We start from the raw sequence: 18,447 nt of genomic DNA on the forward strand, positions 1-18,447 counted from the left end.
GCCGTTACGCAGCGGAGATGAGTGGTGACGGCCATGACGGTTGCTGGAATGTCTGCTAAGCACCAATTACTTCGAAGGTGACCCGGACCTCAGCCCCATGGCTGTCAGTGCATCCAGCATGGATGTCTCTATGTGGATACTCCACACACCAATGCGGATGCGTTGGAGAGTGAATGGTCAATTGACTGAATTTTGCAGATCATGACTTGCGATTGTCCACCTGCGACACGATTACGAAGTGCGAGTCTTCCTGTTCTGAAGCCGCCAGTGCTCAGCCGCCTCCGCACCGCGGGTCGCAGCGGTCCCACGGAGAGGCGCAGCATCTGAGCGTGCCGCCTGTCGACGGCGCCCAGCGCGTCATCCCCGCGTTCGCCCAGATCACGGGTCACCCGAGTGGCCGCCGTTTGGCCGTCAGGCCGGGCCCGTCTGTCGGCGCCGGCGCCGCCTCGCGCGTCAGGCAGCCCGGGCCCGTCTGTCGGGCGGTGACGACGCACAACGAGCGGCGTCGTTATCGGCAGGCCACGTCACGCGCGCGCCAGGACGGGGACAGGGCCGCAGCCTCGCGCAGGCCGGCCGCCACTCCAGAGCGAAGGGTTTGTTAACCTGTTCTGACTCGCCTTGCACTGGATGGACTGATAAGTGTTGTAGCATGGGCTAGGTGACATGATACAAACAAGAAAGGCATTTAGCTCCTGGTCTTTCGGCATCATGGGTTCAGAGACATCATGCTGATAGCTAACGAGTCGACCTTTTACGATACCAAGGGTGCTAGGTAGAAGACATTGTGAAGCAAATGCTGGTTATATGGTTAACACCCACTGGTTGCAACGCCTAAGGTTATTGACAAGATAGCCAATGTTGGCTTGACATGCCGTTTAACCAGTACCATCTGACATATTTTAGATCGATAGGTGTCAGCATAATAGAAGGCTGAGCTCATAATGAATGGTTAACAGTCTGAACAGAGGAAGAACTATGTTGGCCGCATGACCGTCTAGCAGGACAAAGCAGCAAGCACATGCAGCAGGTCGAGGGCAAGCCTTCCTGTAAGCGTGTGGCGTTCGATCGCGCGATTCACATTTTGTAAAGACCACGTCTGGCGCTTCTGAAAGTTCTCCAGAAAACTACACAAATCGAGCTGTGCCTACTTAGCTCCTCAGAGCGGGCGTAGCTTCGGAACTGAGTTGGCGATGAGGGGTGGCGGGCTGAACAGTGAAAAATAGCAAAATCGATTTCAAGACGCGTCAAAAGCTTGCTTATCCTGGATTTGGCCCAGTTTCTTCCATCCCCAACAAAGCTGGAGGAGGTGCTGGAGCCCAGGTTTTGGGGCATAAACCCGTCAACTGAATAGGGAACTACACCCTGCTTCTTACGAAGGCATTTCAGAGCATGCAGCCTATTACAACTGTCAGCAACAGTTGCCTCTACAAATACAGCCCTACCTCCGCAACAACCGACAGGTTCAGCTATACGATATTCGACAGCTTGTTCCGTCGAGGAAGGCAGCCACTTGTGTCAATGTAAGGAGCCGACTTCATGGCTAACCGCCTGTCACGTTTTTAATCAAAGGAACCGCAAGAAGAACAACCTTCGGGCAAAAATGTCCCCGTTCCTTCACGGGCTAGCGGCTTTAGCTAACTAGGTTCCGTGTGGCTACGTTTCAACGGTGACATGTTTTGCGTGTGCGCACGAAATGGCGCAGCGGCAGCGGTAAACCACTTAACTTGGGCGGGCTGCGTCACGCGCTGTTGATAAAAAGCGCTGCAGCGCTAAGACGCCAAAATGTTCACCAGACCTGTATCATGATTTTGTGTGACATCGTAGGCGCAGTCATTTTTTCCACACGTCGTTTGGTGGGTGCTTCGCTTCGATGAAAAGCAAACATCCAAATTTTCACGAATCACGATAATTTGGCCTTATATTGTCACCTAATTGACATAAAATATTTTCACGATGCATTTCATGAGAGAAATTCAAGGTGATATGCGTAACCAAAAGTTAATACAATTCTAGCTTGCTTACATGAGCACGACATTCGAACTATAGAAACGCATGTAAATCCCAGCAACTCGAGTAACAAATTTACTGGCACTTTGGCACATTGCATTCAACCATGATGCTCCGAAATCATGCACCGCATTGTGAAGCGCCACTGAGACATCCGATGAGGAAAAATTGCCGCGTAGTGGCCTCCCGTGATTCCATCCTAGGACTAGCATGACGCGGAATTACCACGTACTAGCGTCCTGTAAAGCTATGCTAAGCCCATCATGCCACGGAATTACCGCGTAACAGCCTCCCGCGATCCCATGATGAAACCAACGCGTCGCAGAGAGTTATTGCAGATTAAATGAAGGCTGTCGAAGAGAGATATACCAAACCAACCACGAGACTATGTTATAAGTTTATACGCATTTAACTCGTTAAAAGTTGTTTCGACATGCCTACTATTCTTATGTATGTTTATTTTTACTGATTGCTCTTATAACTTCTACCCCATTCGGATAGAAATTTAAGATATTTCTGGACAGCCGGGACTGTATATTTCGGTTTGCGAACCAATCAAGATGTAAAAACTGGTATTTCCATACGTCTGGGGCATAATGGTGTTTTGTGATCCACATCATATTACAATCGGCGATATTTTTACCTGAGCTCCTTCCGCGGATGTCACCAGGGCGGCCGACGGCTGCGTGAGCCACCACTAGCGCCATCTGCATCGCGGGATTCCGCTGAAGCTGCCCTCGAGCGACAGAAGCCGACAACCGAAGCCACCATGGCTGATACGGGTCCGTTGTCCGGGGACACCGACAGTGCGGCGATGGTCTGCTGGGCTTGCGTGCCCAAGGACGATTCGCACGTGGCCAGTGAGGCCATCTGCAGCGCGAGGTCCGCCACGCCATATTATTGATGCATTCAGACAAGTGATCTGAGCTTAAGAACACCACTCTTCAGGTGCAGTTTAATCTCGACGCCACTTTTCTGTCCCACGGAGTCTGTGACAGTCTGCGCTGGTCGCAGGGCCTCTCGCAGACTCCCTCAGCCGAGCTGGTGCTGACGTCAGGAGAGCTTGGTGTCAGCCAGCCATTGTAGACACCAGCAGCCGCAAAATGCCACTCGACGGTCGGGTGCGTCAAACGGCAGGTGTTGGCCGGCAAAAGTCCCACATCGAGCAGATGGACTGCAGCTGTGCGCCGCTAAGTGCGCATGATTTATGTACACGTGGAACAGTTAACAAATGCAGCTAGCTTTATGCGACATGTTGCCCAGATGTAACACAAGGCGACGCTGCACCTAAAGGATATCTCCGTAACCTGTACGCGCTTCCAAGCACAAACACCTATTTGGTTCGCCTCAGGGCACGAGGCTGTCCGTTTACCTACCGTAAGTGTTGCGTGGCGGTCACTTCGTCTCTCAGACACGCCTGCCGTTAGGGGCGTGATAGCGCATAGGAATTGTCACCATGACCTGCCATGCATCGCCATTCCTGCGCCGCCGGGTGTCGGATCAGTGTGTGATCAGTGATCAGTGATCACGCCGCCGCCGTGTCAGTCGGAAAGTGAGGCGCAATCTTCCAGGACAGCTGCTGTGTGGACAGCTCATCTCCCAATTCAGCCGAAAAAAACATGCGAGAATAGGCTGTATTTTCCGCGGCCGAGTTTGCCGGATTGGCTGACAAGTGCACATCACAAACACACCGCAACCGAGGCAGTCAATGGACGGAGCCGTTGCTGGAGACGAACCGCTCGTAAATCAGCGTCGTCACATGCTTGTGCTTAACGTACAATAACGTGACACACCGCGCTGACTAGGCGATATGCGAGACTAGAACAACGAGAAATGAGATCAACGTGGGGAAAGCCTGCGCTTTCCGCCGATATCCTGCCGCGGCCAGTCCTGCTGGCAGAAAGCGTCTTTTCTGAGGGTAATCTCGACACAGCAAACAGCGGGCACATTGAAACAGACCGGCAGCGCGGCCGTCCATATCGAACCAGCGGCCGCACATCGACGGCTGATCGGCGCAGCCTGGCCGCGACAGCAGTATTGTAATAACTGGACCGTGAATCCTGACCAGACGGGGGGGGGGGGGGGGCATGCGCCGTAGCCCACGACACATGCACATGTGAAACATGAGCCCCTCAGCCGGTCCGCAGACATCATCCGCCCACCCCAGCATAGCACGCCCCCACAGCGGCTGCCCGGAGCAGCGCCGACACACGGGCCGCCGCGCCGAGCCCCGCGGCCCCGGGCACGTCCGCAGCACCGGCGGCGGGCGGCGGCCGCGGCGGCACAGCGCCGGCCGGAGGCCCTCCGAGGCGATCACGGCGCGCCCGGCTGGTAGTTAGGGTTGGTCTCGGGCTGCTGCCCGAAGTGACCGGACTGCTTGAAGGCGCTGTACAGCGTGAAGAGCACGTGCAGAGACTGAATCTTGGACTTGTACACCGGGATGTCCATGATGCCTGCGGACCACCGACAGGACGGTCAGGACTCGGCGGAAGATTGCAGAACAGGCAACAGAATAGCGATTAGAAATATCAAGCGTCTCTCTTTTTCACAGGAACGCAGAGTCAGTCCAATCCGCTCGAACACAATCACGTGCGCATTATCGACCAACTCCACCACGGCGTCGGCTGTCACCAATACTCTTCACACGGCTTCGAGCTTCAAAACGATTTCATCTTCGAGACAACCAAATATTTCGAGACAACCAAACCACGAACAAAGCAATGTAGTCACTTTTACCGTTGCTATTCGGCAGTACTACTTTGAGCTCAACCGCTACCATAATGGATGACATGACCAGCCGGCGGTGGCAATCTAATATCAGCGTTCCCCGCTGCGTTCGAGTCAACGGTACTTTGCAGTGTCAGTCCAAACTTCTCGGACAAAAATAGCCAAAAAGAAACAAACGAAAAATAAACCAAATACGTCAAGAAAACATGTCGCGACTACCCCCAATTTAAAATAACAGCCACTTTTTGGGAGGACAAATGCCATTCTCAGTACAGCCAGTTCACTCGCGTCTTTCTGGCGCAGTAGCCGACATAGCGCGCTCCGCCGGCGCGCGCCGAGCCGGGCCGGGCGGAGCACACTCACTGCAGATGATCTCGACGTAGGTGGCTAGGTCGCAGTCCAGGTCGGCCGTCGGCAGGTGGGTGCTGGAGAGCACCTCCTCAAACTCGGCCGGCCACTCCTGCATCAGGAAGTCGATGTCCGGCATCGGCCTGTCGACGGCCGCAGGGCAGACGTGGTGATCGAACACAGCGGACAGTGATCGGACACAACAGACGTGGTGATCGACATGGCGGACGTAGGGATCGACACGGCAGACGTGGGGATCGGACACGGCAGACGTAGGGATCGGACACAGCAGACATGGCGACCAGACACAACAGACATGGGGATCGGACATGGCAGACGTAGGGATCAGACACGGCAGACGTGGGATCGGGCATGGCAGACGTGGGAATCGGACATGGCAGACATGGGGATCAGACACAGCAGACGTGGGGATCAAAAACGGCAACCGCCGGATACGGCAAACGACAGCCGAGGGGACGAGTCATTCCGTCGCAGTCAGCTCTGGCCCGTCCATGCCAGACAGAGTGCAGGGGCTTACCACAAGACAATGATTCACATGGAGCATGAACTTGAGCACGACATAAACGTTCGAATACATCCATTGTAACCGCTAGAACAAGTAGATATGAATGGAGGACAACACGTTACGACGGTGCAGGCAACTGCTACGCGAAACATACGCCGCAGGCGTGGGCAGAGCCTGGTCAGACCGTTGAGGACCAGAGAAATTCCCCCCAACAGGAAACCATCGAGTTTTTACGTTTCCAAATGCCTAGTGATTTTCTGTAAACATCAACCGGCCCACGGAAGATATGCATGGAATAGATCCCTTCTTCAGAAAAGCAGACTCCACCCAGGGTCGCAGGTGAACCACGGCCATACAAGCACAAATACTAAGTGCTTGGGTCCACATATAGGTAAGAGCACTACGAAGAACGACTGTTTCTCCTGTGCCACCTGAGCTTAAGTCTCCGCGCCCTCGCCCCCATCCCATGACCGACTCACTTGTTGTAGTGTACGGAGGGTGCCGGCTTGGAGCGGTGCAGGTCCCCGATGTCCTTGATCCACTTCTCCACAGCCTTGGGGTTGCGGTCGGCGTTGGCCACGCTCGCCACCGTCGTCTGCTTCTGTGTGGTCGTCTTGGCGACGGCGCGCAGCTGCAGGTCCAGCACGTTCTTGTCGCTCTGCTGCGCGCGCGGCTCGTCCAGCACCGACAGGCCTGGCGGTCGGAGTCAGCTCAGGTTACACACGGGCTCTGGCGTGGCAGAAGGGCCATGGGACAGTTCTGCTGGGCGCGCGGCTCGTCCAGCACCGACAGGCCTGGCGGGCGGGGTCACACACCGGGCCTGGCGTGGCGGCGGCGAAGCAGGACACGTCTACTGCGTGCAAGAGCCGCCGGGACAGCCTGCCGAAGGCGATCCAGGTGGCGCAGGGGCGTGCAACAGGTCCAGGTGGTGCAGGGGCGTGATATAATCTCATTCTTATATATATATATATATATATATATATATATATATATATATATATATATATATATATATATATATATATATGCATGCGCTGTCCGTGCTATCACCGCCGTACGACCACGTACTGGATACCACGGCGGGACAAAAACGGCCATCCCACAGACCGCGGGATTCGCCGTCCTACACCTGCGGGTACCACACCCGGCAGTATGACGGATGCTGACACCGCGTCCGTTCACATCACACCGGTCACACAGACAGCCTATCACACCTGTCACACAGACAACTGACGTCACATGCACACCGTCCGTTCATATCACACCTGCCACACAGCTAACTTATGTCGCACCCAACTTCCGGTCACATCACACCTGTCAGACAGTTGACGTCACACCCAACGTCCGTTCACATCACACCTACCACACAGACAGCTGACGTCCCACCCAACGCTTCGCAGCAGCTGCCGTCACTGACCGATGGAGTCGGCCTTGCCGTCTGGCCGCTCGACCTTGATGAAGGCGTCGATATCGCCGATGGCCGGGATGAAGTCGGGGATGAAGGGCCGCAGGCGGTTCTCCAGGTCGACGGTCTGCGGCGTGTAGCTGGTGATGAACTGGAACATCTGGGCGATCTCGGGCGTCACCGTCAGGTGCTCGTAGTCGCTCGGGTCGTACGCCCTGGGGACGGGCGGCGACGGCCGGTCAGAGGCGAGGTCAGCGGTCACGGGTCTGGTCACACGTCATCGCGGCAGACACGGGGAGTCTACAGGGGACCGTGTCCGCGTCACCCCGTGGGCTGGCCCAGCGACTACAAGGAGTCTGCGTGGGGTGTACATGGGCTCCAAATGCGGCTGACCACAGCCGGCGACGCTGGCCGAATGCCACAGGTAAGGTGCAGGCGGGCTCAGACGAGCACGTTGGCACGTGGTGGGTCGCGTGCTGCCGGTTCGACGCATAGCCCAACACAGGCATTCGGCGCGGGAAAAGGACGGACCCCACGCAGCCCGGATCACTGGCTATCCGGGGCGCACTGCCGGCAACGAACCAAGGAGGTCGGTACTGGGAGGACCTCCGCCGGTCGCCGTGACGGGCAGGACAGCAGGATAGTTACGGTTCTCCGATCTCGGTCTCCTTGAAGATGCCCTGGCCGGCGAAGTGCTGGTAGAACTCGGCACGCGCCGCGTCAATCGCCTCCTCGCGGTCCATGTCGCGCCGCCACGAGATGCCCTGGAGAGTCGGACGGGTGACGGCAGGACAGGTCAGGACGACCGGGACGGAACAGGTCACAGCTGGGTCGGCGGCCAGGTGGAGATTCGAGGCGAGATCGAAAGGTCGGCGGCCAGGTCAGGTCAGGTCACACAGATTCAGGACAGGCAAAGGCCAGCGACAGTTCTGGTTGGGTCTGGGCGGATCCAGTACTGGGGATTGACCGCGTCCACAACACTTCGCGCAGAGTGCCACCAAACTGCTGTCGTTTCCAGACGCCACTCGCCCAGCGGCCCCTCCATACGTGCTGCAGCGTCCTCCTCCGGACCGGCCCGTCCGCCACACTCTCCCCCACGACATACCAGCTTGGCCTCCATGGTCTCCATCATGACGTCGGAGGCGAGCATGCGGACCTCCTTGGTCTTGCTGAAGCCGGTGGGGCCGGCGCCCACGCCCAGCTCGTCCAGCATCTTCTGCTGGTCGGGTGAGATGGTCGGCCCAGGCGCAAGGTGCTGGCGCATGTTGACCTCCATTTCAGGTGACCTGGGGCGCCACGGGCGGCAGGCAAGGAGGGCGGTGACGGACAGGGGGTCAGGATGCGGTATTTGACATTACAAAAGAAGAAAGCAGGCCAAGGGCAAGAGTGCTTTCTGAAAGGCAACATTTACCTGGCCGTCCTAAAAACAGCGCGAAATGCTCGCCCGTAACTTCGAAGGCCGAAAACAAAGCAACAGAAATACTAAAAGCTGGAGACATGTGAATAACACCAAAGCGCGCGTAGGACTGATGACCGGGCTAGGCCGACGACCAGCGTCAAGAGAACGGACCGGTCACGGGATCCTCGGGACACACCAGAACAGCCGGGAGCCAGGATCACCTCTCGATGGACATCCCTCGCGGCCGCTGCAGTCCTGACGGCGAGGCCTCCGGCTGCATCCCCCCGGACGGCGTGGCCTGAGGCGGCCCCTTCTGCGCGGGCGACGCCTCCGCCTGCAGCATGGCCTGCACCTGCTGCGACGGCGTGCTCTGCGGCGGCGGCGCCGCCTGCTGCGAGGGCGACGAGCCCGGCTGCAGCGTGCCCTGCGCCTGCTGCTGGCCGGGCGTCGCCGCGCCCGTCTCGGCCTCGGTGGCCGGCCGGTCGTACGCCTCCAGGGTCATGTTGCCGTCGTCGGCGATCTTCAGCGTGCCATACACGTTATCTTTCAGCTGCTCGGGCACCGCCTCCGGCTCGGCCACGCCGTTCTCGTCCACCGTCTCGCCGGAACCCTCGCGCGTCAGGGTCATGCTGCGCGCGCCGCGCGTGGGCTGGGCGCTGAACGGCTCCTGCGCCGCCGCCGCGGCGGCCGGCGCCACACGCACCTCCGCCTCGCCCTCCAGCGTCACCGTGTCCACCTCCTCGCCTGGCGTGCTAGCGCTGGCGGACGGGAGCCAGCTCAGTCCAGGGAGCTTGACGGACGGAAGCGGGACGGGAGGGAGTAGAGAGGCAGACGGGATCAGCTCTGGGGGTCTGCAGCCGGGTGCGGCGCCAGGTAGGCGCCCCATGACCGGTTATGTACAGAGACGTGCGCGTACGTCGAACTTCGTGACCTAACTCGGAGGCGCCAGGATGGGCGGAACAGCGAAGGACAGGATGTGGTCACACACAGGATATCCCTGAAGGCGACTGCATGCACACACATGCTCGTCTTTCATCAACAAGGAAACTAGCCACGCTGGATGGCCAGCCAACAGCGCACTGCGCCCGAAACTAACTGAACGTCGCGTTTCCGTTGGACGTGACGGGCCGGCGCCCCAGCAGCCACCATATAGCTTCCCGTCCTGGTGCGGCTGCCGGGCCCAGCCCAGGTCTCTGACCCCGCTCGCCCGGCGGGCCTGGGCGTGCTCACCCCTCGATGCGAGCGCTCTGTACGTCATCGTCGTCCTCTTCTTCCTCGTCGCCGTCGCCCGGAGGGGGGTCGTCGGGCGGCATGTCCTGGGGCGGGAGCGCGGGCGTGAGCACACGCGCTTGTGGGACGCGGCGCTGCGCCACCTCCGAAGGGGAACACACCCGCAGTAGGTGCGGTCATCGACAGACACGGTGGCACGTCCGTTGAGAGGCAAAATGTCAAGGTTGGAGCAGTCAATTGCAGATATCACGGCCCTACCTACCAGATGAAACACAATCCACCGCATATGGCACACTGATGCTGCACGACTAGACAAAATCGCCAATGATGAAGAGAAATCAATACAGGAGTTCCGACATATCCTGTTAAGCTTTTATCTCTCGATTCAATGCTACTGCTGCTCTTCAACGTTCAGAGCGGGAAGTAACTGCTGGCTGCCGATCTTCCGCACCTGCAATCGAGCACGACTCCCCCAGCATGAAACAAGCGCAATATCATGCGAGCACACAACACTCGGGTCAGCCACACAAAATCTACTGCTTCATGCTGATGAGGGGCGGTGTCGGCCAACCGGGGTCACACCACGCCACATCACTACGCTGGCCCTGTTCGGCTGCCCACGGTCGGCCCGTTTCAGGCCGCTCAGTGCATTAATGGTGGCCTTTCAGCCAATGTCATCAGAGCATTCCCTGCTCAAGATTAACAGATGATCCCGCGCCGGTGGACGCGCCGTCCGGCTGCCAAGGACACAACGCAGACGCAGCGGGAGAAGGGGCCCGCCACGCCGGCCAGGCAACAGCCGTCCAAGCGGTCCGAGGCCCCGTCCGCCGCCACCGACCGCCAGCTCCGCGGCCGCGCGCGGACCGCTGGGAACGCGTGCGAACCAGGCGGCAGCACGGTGCGGAAAGCGGCACACGCCGGTGCTCTGTCCACATACCTGCGCGGCCTTTCCTCAGCTTTCCGGATGACCACAACGGCCGGCCATGCGATCACGCGCAGGCAACGCAAACGTAATGGGAGCACCCCAAGTCTGCACGCAACGCGACCGGACAACACACAGCCCACGTCAACGGCCATGTGGGCAGTCCACAGCATGGCAACGGATCATGTGATCACCCCACAGAACGGCAACGGCCACGTGAGCAGCCCACAGCACGGCAACGGCCATGTGAGCAGCCCACAGCACGGCAACGGGCCACGTGAGCAGCCCACAGCACGGCAACGGCCATGTGAGCAGCCCACAGCACGGCACATGTCATGTGAGCAGCCCATAACATGGCACGTGCCATGTGAGCAGCCCATAACATGGCACGTGCCATGTGAGCAGCCCATAACATGGCACGTGCCATGTGAGCAGCCCATAACATGGCACGTGCCATGTGAGCAGCCCAAAACATGGCACGTGCCATGTGAGCAGCCCATAACATGGCACATTCCATGTGAGCAGCCCATAACATGACACGTGCCATGTGAGCAGCCCACAGTATGGCAACGGGAAATGTGAGCAGCCCACAGCACGGCAACGAGCCATGTGAGCAGCCCATAGTATGGCAACGGGCCATGTGAGCAGCCCGCAGCGCAGCAACAGGCCATGTGAGCAGCACACAGCACGGCAAAGGCTCCTGCGATCGGCCCCCAGCCAGGCAGTGGCCATGACCGCTGCCTGTTGGGGCGGCACCTCAGCCTCCGCGTCGCTGGGTGGGTCGAGCGGCGCGCCAGCGGCCTCCTCCGTGTCATCGCCGCGGCTGCTGAGCCGCTCCTCCTGGCTGCCCGTGAACGACGGCGGCCCGTCGAGCGGGGCCGGCTCGGCCGCCGACAGCCGGCCGTCCGTCGGCGAGCCCGCCAGCGGCTGTCCGCCACAACGCACGGTGTGGGCGGGGACGGCGCCGAGTCGGGCCGGCGCGCACGCATTTGCGGCGCGCGTACATGCACGATTAGTGACGCACTGGGGTGCCTCGGTGACCTTTAACTTGACCAAGGCAAACATAGTCTAGATAGGAGGGGCTATCGACCATGGCGCATCAGGCAGCGCCGATTTGCAGCGACCAGTCCGGCAGTCCCGGACGGCAACACTGGCATGGGGTGGTCAGTTACTTCGGCCAGTCCTGTCAGTGCAGCCGCTATCCGTATCGGCTGCTCAGGGCTGAGCCACCACGCCCGCTGAGCGGGCTCTAATGTGCACACGGGCGCCCCATCCGTTGTGCTCTGCCAGTGGTCCGGCAACCCTGAGCTAAGAAAGCGGACCGCCGCATCCGACGCGGGCCAGTGCCAGCAGCTCGCCAGATTCCGGCCCCATCCAGCTGGAGGATAACCGCGCGTCCTCTCACTGAACCATAACGCACTTCCAAAACGGCCGTGGTGAAGGCGAAGCCGGGTCCGCGCTGGTTACCACCGCACAGGCTTCTTAATCCAGCACACAACACCAAACATAGGACGGTGGGAGACTCCGACGCTGCACCCGGCCCAGACCTCACCAATCAGCACACAGCTGCGTTTACGCAGTAAAACACATCAACACCAACCAGGGCTTCAGCCGCCGCCGCGCCAGCATACGTCAATCGCCATGTCCCGCACCAGAAGCCATCTGGCCCCGGGCGGCCCGGCGAGCGCCGCCTGCGGCCCAGGAGGCCGGGGCGGCCGTGGGGCGTGCCGTTACCTTCTGCTCCATGGTGGGCTCTTCGTCAGACATGGTCGTCTCCGGCTCGTCCTGCACGCCGGGCTCGTCCGCTGGCTCGTCCGCGGGCTCGTCCGCTGGCTCGTCCGCTGGCTCGTCCGCTGGCTCGTCTGCTGGCTCTTCCGGGGCCTCCTCGTCGGCGCCGCCGGCTGGCTTCTCCTCCGCCTGTGCGACGTGGGTGGCATCAGGGCAGCTGAAGCGGCAGCGGCGGCGATGGCGGCGGCGATGGCGGCGATGGCGACGGCGGCGGCGGCGGCGGCGTGGAGGACCGACTGAGGCGGCGGGGACCGACTGAGACGCGCAGCAGCGCCCGGCCGGGCGCCGCGGAGCCCGGCTCCGAGCTGACCACGAGGCCGGGTGGCGGTCGGCGTGCAGCCAACACCGACAGATGGCGGCTGAACAGTTTGCCGGCGTTCCCAGTGGATGCCGTGTGTGAGAAGACATGAGCCGACGGGCTGTTCGGGAAGTCGCGGTCGCAACGGTACCAAGCGAGCGCCAAGGACGTACGAAAGCGTGCCGGGTGGCGTAGTGCGTTTTCTTTGCTTGTGCGCTATGGTGCAATGCTCGTGGACAGCGGACAATGGCGACATTAAGCGAAATGGAAGCAGGGAACAAGGGTAAAAAAGTGGCTTGGCCAATCTGTAGTATGCTGTCTTATGTCATGTTGTAAAACATAGCATCCTGCATGAATGACAATGCTTCACAGGTAGCCTTACATTTTGCATCAAACACTGGTATGAAGAGCAGATTCAGGACAAGACTGTAGTTTGCTTCCCTGGTGGTAAAGCCTTGCTGGTGACTACAAAACAGCTATCACAAAGACCATATAGAAGAGTGCCACCTCCATTTGTACTGGTATTACTATTGGACATCAACCAGAAACCAGTTGCTTTGGCCATAAAAAAGAGCAAAGAAGGTGACAAGGAGCAGCCAAATAAATCATTTACACATTATAGCCATTCAGGTCTATAGTGCACCACACTATTAACAATTTTTCATTATTTACTCATGCTGGATTGAATTATCCCAAAATAAAAGACAAAATACAGGCATTACTGCCTCATCAATACAACATAACAACATCCATGGTGACTTATTTCAAATGTAGATATGACTGTGCACCAATACAAAACAAGAGATCCAGATGCATAATACTAAACCTTTTTAGAACCACGCTTAAACAGCTTTGCAGCAAACATCTTTACAGGCCTGCATGGAAAACACAAGATCAGACTTCTGAAATTCGAGACTGCTACAAGTACCTGATATGAGGTATTTTACAACACTGCATGCATATTGCTTAGGGGTAGCATGTTCCCATACATGTAGCATGTACCATCAAAAGCACACACAACAACCTGGGCCAATGAGTAGTGTGCCTTATTCATTATTGAGGAAGTGACATTTACAGACAGATTCCTACTAACATACATATTGCAGTAGATGGTACCAATCAGCACAGTAATCACAAAAGTCACAACAAACTGAACAAATGATGAGCCATCAGTAGATTCCATCAAAATGACACTTGGACCATGGGACACCTCATGAAATCCAGTTGCGTCTACCTCCTCCTCAATCCACCTCATGAAATTTGTCTGTCATCCCCGTGGCTCCGTTGATTAGAGCGCCTGCATTCTGATCCACCTACCCCTGGCGGGAGGGATCCACCCACCGCTGGCGGGATCGGTTCAAGTCACTTTAGGGTCGCGCTAAAGGTCAGTTGATGTCAGAGGGCAAGATGGACCATGCCCAGCATTGCGGCATGTAAAGCTTTTGCCACTAAGTTCCGCTGTTGCCTGGCCTGGAATTGCCAGTGCTGATCCCAGAAATCCATCCATTCAAAGGGTTTGGGTCAAACTCATAAAAAACTGGGATTTCACCACCAGGATACAAAGGGAGTTTATCCATAGGACATGACGAGAGCTTACATAGGGAGTTCACCTATAGGATGCAAAGGATGTTCACATGTTGGCCCAATCAGGACCACACAGAGGTTGTTGGGGGACACTACAGTGGCTGAGACAATCATAAGCCCTACAAGAATGGTGAGATCCATTGTGTGAACAGGCTTCATTGCTTAATATCTTCTATGATCTAAATAAAGGAGGTTTAACAGTTTTTCAGACCCCACATATCTGGCACACCTCAAAATTGATATTTTCAAATCTAGGGGGAAGGTCTCGGCCTCCCGACATGGAATCCCTACAGGCTACATGTCTGTTATATGCCCATTTGAGTCTACCTGAAGCCTGGAGATTTCAATGGGTCTATTGGTCATGGGCCATTTATGAAATAACTGATCTGCTATAAACAATTCAGGTGAATTCATTGGGACTATTATGGAAGGCTTTCAACAAGTATCATTCTAGTAACCTATATTTGATTTAGTATTCAGAACCAATCAAACATGCTTCGAAGGATGGTGATTTACAAGATATTGGTTCATAGCCATGCAGCTATTTCTTTGAGCACACATCAACTAGAAACAAAAAGAACTGAAAGAACTCTTGGTGGCTTGAAAACAATGTCAGCTATTGAAGAGGGCGGATCAGGAACCATGTGACTTTCTATTCAATTCCTGAATGCACTTATATGCACTGGAATGCCATTGAAGCATCAAGACCAAATGCCTGAATGTCAATGCACAAACTGTGCACATCAACAATTATAGCACAGAAGAAATCATGTGGGGCCACCATCTCTGACAATATTGGGGGCTACACACCCTAAAACGGGCCTGCGTCTACAAATCGGACAGTTTTTGGAGTCTGAGCCAAATCGGTCATTTCTCGGCCAGCCTTAGCCAGTAAATCAGCATCAGTTTGAACATCTTCACGCCACTCAAATCTGATGGCACCACTCGCGACATATGCTACTGCATTCTCGGAATCTACAAACCTGCTACTGAACTTGGAATATATTAGCACAACTAGTCTTACTGTGAGCAAGAGCACCGCCGATTGCCAGCACCCGCTTCCCGAACCCAAACGGCCCCCAGACCTCAACCCCTACGCTTACCGGGCAGCGTCTTTCCCCGACGTTACCCTAACAAACCCCTATGAAAAGATATTGGAAACTGCAGTTGATGCGACGACCGTTAGGTGATAAGTGGAACTAAAAACAGACAGCAGCGTGCGCTTGTGTTCGAGAAGTGGCTATTGAATCAATTTGGAACCTTCAAGACTGGATTTATCAGTTTATAATAAGCCTTCATTAAGCGCTATGGTGACATAGACGAGGAATAAGCAACTTAAAAAGGTAAAGAAAAAATCAGCGTGTAAAAGGAGGTAGCTCAGATCTAAAAAACATATCGCTCAGATCTCAAAATTTACTCAGCAGCCACTGTTTGAAACGAACTTGATAAATGGGAAATTAGATCGAATCAAACAGTTCAAAATTCGGTCATTTGCAGATAGCGAATGTCGCCTTGGTTTTAGAAGCCTCAATGACGCACAGTTGTTTCCAAGACTTTTTCATAAAGAATTCTACGAGTACCCATGTTCAGAGGCTCAGCTAGAGGCTTGGCAAGGGGGAGCACAGGATTGACAAGGAGCCCCCTGACAGTGAAAGGCCCCCAAAAAATCGCCGGATGTGGCCAATTTGTGGTTGAGGGTCCGTCTTTCTTTTATATATATATATATATATATATATATATATATATATATATATATATATATATATATATATATATATATATATATATATATATGTATGTATTTGCCGCAAGCTTATAGTGATAGCTGACAAAGGCAAGCGTCAAATGACTTCATGAAATAAATCACCGGCTCTCATCATTGCACAACATTCCAGTCGTTTCTGCGTGGGAAATGGGTCTCACGGGCTCAGACGGACGTGGAGTCGCCTGTTCGGTGTTCGTGTTTTCCGACCGATTTAGACACCCGCATTGTCTCAGGGGTTCCTCAAACGGTGCAAGGGGACCTCTGACTGATATTTCAAGTCGCGACCCTACGAGCTGCGATTCTTTATGTGACCTACAGCCAGTCTTGCGGGCCTTTATGCCCTCAAGCCGGGCTTTTAATCGTCGTTTCCAGTAGGCCACCGGGACTCTCTTTGAGCCTCATCGACGCTTGGTCAACTCGGGGCCCTTGCGAACACAGAGCCCTCTGTTAGGCGCCGTGGACCCCTGACAGATACAAGGCCCCAGACCAGTGTAAATCACTGGTTCCGGCTTTATAGCTGATTGAGAATCGTGTCCAGCCTATGTTGACACAGAGCTGACTATGTGGTACGGTTGTACCTGACGGGCACACAGCTCCATATCGACGCGGGGGGGGGTCCCCCATCGACTTAAAAGGACCTCTGACCGTTATTTGAGTGCCCGTCTTCGCAGGTCGGGGCCCATGAATAAGACCCAGACCAGCCCTTTACGTCCTTAGACCCTCCAACCGAGCGCTTGATCGTTGAACCCGGTGGGCCCTCTAGGCTCTTCGGACCTCCTCGAACACTGCCTCTGGCCGACTCGGGACGCATTGACAACACAAAGCCCCTGTTAGGCGCTGTGGAGTCCCAAGCAACGTAAATCGCTGCCTCCGCCTTTACCCCTACTTTGGATATAGGCACTTAGTCCCATGCCACCATGGAGCCGACTGTGCGTTACTGCCTGCGTCTGACCGAAATATAGGCCGTTATCGACTCGGTGGACCCCCGGTCAGTGCGCAGGGCCCTCTGGCTGGCATTGGAGTAGCTGGCCCTGCGGGTCGAGACCCCTAATGAGGGCTGGCATTTCAGGCCCTTAACAGTAGGTTCCGAGGGGCCAAACCCCTCGGAACCAAGGGGGGGGGGGGCGCGTGCCCCCTGTCGCCCCTGCCTGCGCTACTGCCCACGCTCGTCAGGTGGATACATCATCCATATTCAGATTCAGGTCGATATTCGAGATTCAGCTGACTCCTCAGACTGGCCTGAAACTTTGTATACGGATGCAGGCCAACCTTCTGAAGATAGCAAGCGCAAAATCCCGGACCGGTACGCCTTAGTTCCAGGCCAATCTGAGGAGTCCGCTCCATCCCGAACATGGACCTGAATCTGAATGTGAGTGTGGTGCCAACTTGACGAACGCATCTAAATGTGAATGTGGCACCAACTTGACGAATATATCTGAATGTGAATGTGGTACCAACTTAAAGAATGTCGAACATTCGACCATCCGCGACTCGGAAGTCAAATTGACGCAGAATAGACAAACAATCTTTGGCTGTTGCAAAAAAAAAGATTGTTGGAGACCTTCGGTCCCCCAGGCCGAGGAGGTGATATAGACCGGGGTTGGTATGGGCCTAAATTTAGGAGATTTGAAGCCCAAATAGCGGATGGCAATGAGGCGCACGTTATTCAGAATGAAGGAAATACACGTTGCGCCAAGCATCTTCGGCGAAGCAGCGAAATCTGTCAATGATTTCAGCACACTCGTGTCATCGTGTATCCGAGCCCCAGAGCTTGGTGTGAGGTCTTCATCAGTTTCAGCATATGAATAGCCGATGTCTCAAGAAATTGTGACGTTGGAAACGGTATCTAAGGGAAACAAGCTGACAATGTTTTTGAGAGAAATGGGAATTTAGCATAATTTGGCCCAGCCTGGGTTTGAGGAGCGTCAAGTTCATAGGTCAGGGTGTACTTTCCTACCTAACGTTAGAAAAAATCATTGTACACCATTCGTCGTGTTTAAGGCATGACATATCATAAATAATCTCAAAACAGGTAGAGTCATGCTCCTACCTTCGAATTTCAATAACTTCGATGGCGGGCCCCCGAGCGCCGCGCGCACCGCACCGCACCGCCTGGACTCCCCAGCGCCGTTTCCGCGTTGCCGTTGCGTAAATACAATATTTCTGCGTACCAAGAACTGTACAAAATGTACGGGACCAAAGTAAACCATTTGTCATGTTTAAGGCAGGACAACCATAACCTAACTGCGAACCATAAAAATATTTACTAAACATAAACCATATTTACCATAACCATATTTACCATATAAACCATATTAACTGCGAACCATACTATAAACCATAACTATAACTATAAACTATACTATATAAACCATACTATAACTATAAACCACATTTACCGCGAACCATAAAAATGTACCGGGACAAGGTAGCAAGAATCCATGAAAT

At 55.5% G+C, this 18,447-nt stretch overlaps 1 protein-coding gene across 4 annotated transcripts; it reads right to left on the reverse strand.

Moving 5' to 3' along the window:
* Positions 1–4,293: 4,293 nt before the first annotated feature.
* LOC119103461 (intraflagellar transport protein 46 homolog) lies at positions 4,294–15,323 on the reverse strand. Of its 4 annotated transcripts, none has more exons than XM_037227021.1 (8): positions 15,218–15,323; positions 13,477–13,525; positions 12,299–12,481; positions 9,643–9,728; positions 7,026–7,228; positions 6,088–6,301; positions 5,098–5,225; positions 4,294–4,460 (listed from the first exon to the last, which is right to left on the reverse strand). In XM_037227021.1, exons 2-8 carry the CDS (start codon positions 13,513–13,515, stop codon positions 4,321–4,323), a joined length of 993 nt encoding a protein of 330 aa, XP_037082916.1. In that variant the 5' UTR covers positions 13,516–13,525; positions 15,218–15,323; the 3' UTR covers positions 4,294–4,320. The 4 variants fall into 4 exon arrangements, with proteins under 4 accessions (XP_037082916.1, XP_037082924.1, XP_037082932.1 ...); XM_037227029.1 differs by having other exon boundaries at positions 15,259–15,316; XM_037227037.1 differs by lacking the exon at positions 13,477–13,525.
* Positions 15,324–18,447: the final 3,124 nt, after the last annotated feature.

The sequence above is a fragment of the Pollicipes pollicipes genome, unplaced genomic scaffold (assembly GCF_011947565.3).
Source record: "Pollicipes pollicipes isolate AB1234 unplaced genomic scaffold, Ppol_2.1 Scaffold_2555;HRSCAF=2994_pilon_pilon_pilon, whole genome shotgun sequence".
In the NCBI taxonomy this organism is placed as follows: domain Eukaryota; kingdom Metazoa; phylum Arthropoda; class Thecostraca; order Pollicipedomorpha; family Pollicipedidae; genus Pollicipes; species Pollicipes pollicipes.

Coding starts and splice junctions, on each gene's coding strand:
- LOC119103461 (XM_037227013.1), bottom strand. CDS start 8,692: ATGCAGCCGGAGGCCTCGCCGTCAGGACTGCAGCGGCCGCGAGGGATG. Junction 6,302..7,025: donor CGGCAAGGCCGACTCCATCG/GTCAGTGACGGC, acceptor TCCGACCGCCAG/GCCTGTCGGTGCTGGACGAG. Junction 5,226..6,087: donor CCCTCCGTACACTACAACAA/GTGAGTCGGTCA, acceptor GGCCGTCGACAG/GCCGATGCCGGACATCGACT.